General features: G+C 40.5%; 1 protein-coding gene across 1 annotated transcript; it reads left to right on the forward strand.

Annotated features, from left to right (window-relative positions):
• Nucleotides 1-3236: 3236 nt before the first annotated feature.
• LOC311093025 (zinc finger BED domain-containing protein 4-like) lies at nucleotides 3237-5383 on the forward strand (the record flags this gene model as incomplete). Its single annotated transcript, XM_084130102.1, has 2 exons — nucleotides 3237-4534; nucleotides 4864-5383. 2 exons carry the CDS (start codon nucleotides 3237-3239, stop codon nucleotides 5381-5383), a joined length of 1818 nt encoding a protein of 605 aa, XP_083986228.1.
• Nucleotides 5384-6286: the final 903 nt, after the last annotated feature.

Here is a 6286-nt window from a genome sequence, read left to right on the forward strand (position 1 = left end):
TCCTCTCCACCAGTAAGATGGTGTGTGGTGGGCGTTCTGGCGCAATATGGCTGCCGTCGCATCATCCAAGTGGATGCTGCACATTGGTGGTGGTTGAGGAGATTCCCCCCATCTATGTAAAGCGCTTTGAGGTCTCAGAAAAAGCGCTATATAAATGTAACAAATTATTATTATTATTATCAACCACTATCAATGTCAGTGCGGACGAAAATATTTTACTTTCGTTTTTAAGTTTGCGATTCAAAAGCCCCCAGCGGTGTCACACGTCGATTAACCGGTGGTAAAATTTTCTCACCGTCACATACCTAGTATATTTTTATGTAAATACAATAGGCCTACCTGATTTTGAACACAAGAGGGCAGTATAGCCCTATGTATGACTTGACGTTTATGAGACTAAATAGTACAATTACTATTTTTAAACTTATAAATAATTATTAAATTTAAAAAAAAAAAAGAATAAAATGAGTTTGGTTGTGATATTTGTATACTTTTATAGAAATAAATGGTGTTTAATTACATTTTTAGAAGATGAGGCTTTTAGTGTTTAATTTTTGTACATTACTTCAGTCCCTCACTATAGCAAAAACATTTGAGATGTTTAATATCCGTTCACAATTTAGCATCTTTAATGTATTTTCATCATTTTGAAAAAGTTTGGTGTGAATAAAATAAGCCAGTTTGGAAGAGTAGCTAAAAACTCAGAGTCTGAAATATCCAAAAAATCCACATTCAAACCAAAATATCTGACTTTCTTTTGCTCTGAGCTAATGACTGTTAATTAGAAAGTTGTCCGGCTCGGTGAGACCAATATATATACTCATGTTTGTAACTGTTGGTAAAACTAACACCCCCACTTTTGTCAAAAGCATGTTGAAAGTGACACACTTCCTGCTGCCAGTTGGTGGCGCTATAACTTTGACTCACAATAGTTACATCCATCTGATCGGCCTCTTATCACAAACACACTGCTGAAGTTTCATCAAGATCAGTTAATGTATGCAGAAGTTATAACACTTCGTGTCTCTCTTTTCTCGCCATAAATTCATTTCCTCGCCACGGCCAAACCGTTCAAGATATCAAAGATCCGTCCGCAATTTAGCATCCTCAATGCCTTGACTTCACGCTGACCGAGTTTGGAGGCGAATCGATGTATTTCCTAGGAGGAGTACATTAAATTCCACAGCAAGCGTTTCCAAACAACCCTAAATAGCCGACTTCCTGTTGGGCTGGCGTAAAACTTAGAGCATGAAAGTTGTTCGGCCCGATGAGATCTATATGTGTACCGAGTTTCAAATTGATTCATGCAAGCGTGTTTGATATATGGACCAAGTTTTAGAACCCCGTTCAAGGGGGCGCTGTCGAGCCCCCCTGCCACGCCCGGCTACCAGATTCAGCCCGTCCCTGATGACCGTGGGTTCTGACCTGTGTGCAAAGTTTCAAGAGTTTTCGAGCAAGTTAAGGGCCCCAAAAGCCCCTGAAACCTTGAAAAACAAAGATTAAATGGAATATACAACCCCCCCCCTCATCCCCCCCCCCCCCCACACACACACACACAGACACACAGAGAGAGAGAGAAAATTCTCCAGAAAATCCACATTCAAACCAAAATATCTGACTTCCTGGTGGTCTGAGGTTATGACTGTAAATGAGAAAGTTGTCCGGCTTGATGAGAACAATACACCTACCAAGTTTTGTGATTCTAAGAAAAACTAAGCCCCCATTTTTGACTAAAGGTGGCGCTACTGAGCCATTTCACCACGCCCGTTTCTGAAACTTTTCACATGTCTACTGGATAATAAATGTGATGTGTCTGTCGAGTTTCATGCATTTTCAAGCATGTGAAGAGTCTCAAAAGCATCCGAAAAGAATATTAAAGTTTAATGCATTGCCACGGCAACAGTATCTAAGATATCAATAATCCTTTCACAGGTCTACATCTGCCGTGTGTTTACATTATACACATAAAGTTTTAAGCAAATCGGGTAAAAATAAGAGGGTGATTTCAAAGCATTTTGAAAGTGACACACTTCCTGTTGCCAGTTGGTGGCGCTATAACTTTGACTCACAAATGTCACATCCATGTGATCGGCCTCTTACAACTAACACACTGCTGAAGTTTCATCAAGATCAGTTAATGTATGCAGAAGTTATAACACACTTCCTGTTTGAATTATTCGCCATAAATTCGTTTCCTTGCCACGGCCAAACCGTTCGAGATATCAAAAATCCGTCCGCAATTTAGCATCCTCAATGTCTTGACTTCATGCCGACCGAGTTTGGAGGCGAATGAATGAATTTCCTAGGAGGAGTACATCAAATTCCACAGCATGCGTTTCCAAACAACCCATAATAGCTGACTTCCTGTTGGTCTGGCGTAAAACTTAGAGCACGAAAGTTGTTCGGCCCGATGAGGTCTATATGTGTAACGAGTTTCATATTATTACATGCAAGCGTGTCTGATTTATGGACAAGTGTTCGGATCCCGTTCCAGGGGGCGCTGTCGAGGCCCCCTGCCACGCCCGGGTACCAGCTTCAGCCCGGCCCTGATGGCCGCGGGTTCTGACCTGTGTGCAAAATTTCAAGAGTTTTCGTGCATGTTAAGGGCCCCAAAAGTGCCCGAAAGGTTGACAAAATAATAATAATAATAATAAATATAGCTGCGAGCAGCGATTACGGGCCCAAGCCGGTGGCACCGCAACCCCGGTGCCTTTAGTTACCTAAAGGCACCGGGGTGGCGGTACCGCCGGCTTTGGCCCTCCATCGCTGCTCGCAGCTATATTTATATATATATATATATATATATATATATATATATATATATATACACACACATACATATATATATATATATTATTGTTCAAAAGTTTGGGGTCAGTAAGATTTTTAATGTTTTTAGGAGAAGTCTCTTCTGCTCACCAAGGCTGCATTTATTGATTAAAAATACAAACAAAAACAGTAATATTGTGAAATATTATTCAAATTTAAAACAGCTGTTTTCAATTTTTAAATATTTTACATAGTAATTCATTTCTGTGATCAAAGTTGAGTTTTCAGTAGGGATGGCCCGATACCGATACTGGTATCGGGTATCGGGTCGATACTGTCCTCATATACTCGTACTCGTACTCATAAAAATGAGCCGATACCACGCACCGATACCACGTAAATTTTTTTTTAAACGAAACTGGCCGCCGCGAGCCGCCGCTTTGTCTAGGTAAACTGAGGAACGTAAAATGTCGGCGGTTTGGGCTCATTTCAAGATAAGGGAGGATGACAGCAGCAAGGCAGACTGTAAGTTATGTTCAGCTAAAGTGTCGAGAGGAGGAAAAGAAAGTACATCGTTTAACACCAGCAATCTCATTAAACATCTGAAGACGCATCATAGCGCTGAATACACACAGTTTAGTCAAGCTAAACAAGCAAATCAGCAGCCAACATTGACACAGGTTTTACAGAAGCGCGAGAAGATGTCAGGAGATAATCCACGGGCACTAAAAATAACAGAGGGAATTGCATACTTTATTGCACTTGATGACCAGCCATTGTCGGCTGTTGAAAATATAGGATTTCGACATCTTCTTGGCATACTGGAGCCGCGATACGAAATTCCGAGTCGCCATCACATTACAACCGCTATGCTACCGAAAGTGTTTCATGACGTGAAAAAGCACGTCAGTGGACTGTTGCGTGACATCTCGGCCGTCAGTTTTACAACAGATATTTGGTCAAGCAGTGTCTGCCCAATGTCTCTGCTCAGTTTAACTGTACAGTGGATTGATGACAACTTTTCTCTTCGCCATGCCACCTTGCAAGCAAAGCCGTTTCGGGGTTCGCACACCAGCAAAGCCATAGCAGACGCGTTTGATGGGATGCTTCAGACCTGGTGCATTCCGAAAACCTCTGTCCACGTCGTGCTACGAGACAACGCTAGAAATATGATTAAGGGCATGAATGATGCTGGACTCCCCAGCTTACCTTGTGCCGCTCACACTCTCCAGCTGGTGGTCCACGAAGGACTTTTGTCTCAGAGAAGTGTTGCTGATGCATTGGCTATTGGACGCAAAATCGTTGGCCATTTCAAACATTCTCCTCTAGCCTACTCCTGCCTCGAAGACATTCAGTTAGAGATCGGTCAGCCTGCAAAACGTCTACAGCAGGACGTACAGACCCGCTGGAACAGTACATTTTACATGATCCAGTCTCTGATTGAGCAGAAACGGGCTCTAGGAGTTTTTGTGTCCGAACATGAACTTCCTGATAATCTTACGGCTCACCAGTGGGCACTGCTGGAGAAGGTTGTAACTGTTCTGGGTCCGTTTGAGGAGTTAACACGAAAAGTTAGCTCTTCTGAAGCTATGGCAGCAGATGTGATTCCTGCTGTCACTGTACTGCAGCGATTTCTGTCTAGAGAGACCGACGATGACCATGGCATCAAAACTATGAAAGGGACTTTAGCTGCAGCTGTCAGGAGGCGATTTTCTGATGTGGAAGAACAACCCCTCTACAGCATCGCTACTCTACTCGACCCCAGGTAGGTGTGTGTGCGTGTCTCTGTGTGTGTGTGTCTGTATGTCTGTGTGCGTGTGTGTGTTTGTATCTGTGTGTGTGTCTGTCTGTGTGCGTCTGTGTCTGTCTGTGTGTCTGTCTGTCTGTGTGTGTGTGTGTGTGTGTATCTGTGTCTGTGTGCGTGTGTGTGTTTATGTGCGTGTGTGTGTGCTAGATAGTGAGTTCAAAGTTGCCTATGTATTGCTGAAAAGTACATTTTAGTATTTAATTTTCATTTAATAAATTATTTGATTAGGCTATGTTATTTTAATAAATATGTATTGTCAGATGCCTAATTTTCTCCCTCTGTTATAGGTATAAAAATCTTTTTTTCTCTAACACCAACACTGCTGCAAATGCCAAGGAGATGCTGATGCGTGAGCTGTTGAGGTCGTCTGGAGAAGAGGAGAATCATGACCTGCACGAACCTCCTGCCAGAAAACCACGCAGGGACCAGGCAAGCAGCAGCCTGGACAGTATATTTGATGAAATAGCAGATGAGCAAGCACCAGTCTCTCTAAACAGAGCTCAAGTAGGTTCTACTGCACAATTAGAGACATACCTAGGGGAGACCACAATTTCTCGAGAAGACAAACCACTACAATACTGGGCAGTTAACAAAGTGCGGTTCCCTACTCTGGCCAAAATGGCATCCAGATACCTCTCAGCACCATGCAGTAGTGTTGACAGTGAAAGGCTGTTCAGCTCAGTGTCACATATTGTGAATGAAGACAGAAACAGAATCACAGCTGATCATGCAGAGATGATTTTGTTCATCAAAAAGAACCTGCCTCTCATTCTCCCAAAAGCTAGTTCAGATCACATTGCTTACTGAAATGTTTGTTTAATTGAAACAAGGGTACTGTCACTGTGCCACATAGTTTAATTGTTGTTTCATTTAAATATGCAGGAGTTTAATTGAGACTTGCAATAGTTACATTGATGTTTTGTTTAATTGAAATATGTAAATGTTTAATTGAGACTACACAACAGTTACATTGAAATTTAGTTAAATTGAAAGCTGGAGACGCTGTCAAATATTTCATTGATATATTGTTGAGTTGACAGTTTTGACTGTACAATATGTTTTATTTATATTTTGTCAGTTGTGAAGACAGTGCCAGCATTGAGGCTTTTTGTTTACACAGAAATATATATAATTTATTTTTGATTTTTGAAATTGCCTACATTTATTATTTTAATCATTATTTATTTTAGACTTGTTAAAACAAGCAGAGAAAATAAAAACAGTCTTCTTACCTGTGTTCTAAAATAATCTTCTGTCTTCTTTTCTGGGAGCCTGTAGTTACTTTTGCGGTAGAAATATCGGTATCGGTACTCGGTATCGGCAAGTACACAAATTCAAATACTCGTACTCGTATCGGTTTGGAAAAAAATGGTATCGGGCCATCCCTAGTTTTCAGCATCATTACTCCACTCTTCAGTGTCACATGATCCTTCAGAAATCATACTAATATGATGATTGATGCTCAATAAATATTCATTATTATTTTCAATGTTGAAAACAGTTGTGTACAGATTTTTTTTTTTTTTCAAAATGCTTTGATGAATGTAAAGTTCAAAAGAACAGCATATATTTCAAATATATATATTTTTAACATTATAAATGTCTTTACTGTAACTGTTGATCAGTTTAACTCATCCTTCATAAATAAAAGTACTGATTTATTTTATTTATTTCCCCAAAAAATAAAATTTTAATTATTACTAACCCAAA

Source organism: Abramis brama (genome assembly GCF_963993115.1).
Source record: "Abramis brama genome assembly, chromosome: 12".
Lineage (NCBI taxonomy): Eukaryota > Metazoa > Chordata > Actinopteri > Cypriniformes > Leuciscidae > Abramis > Abramis brama.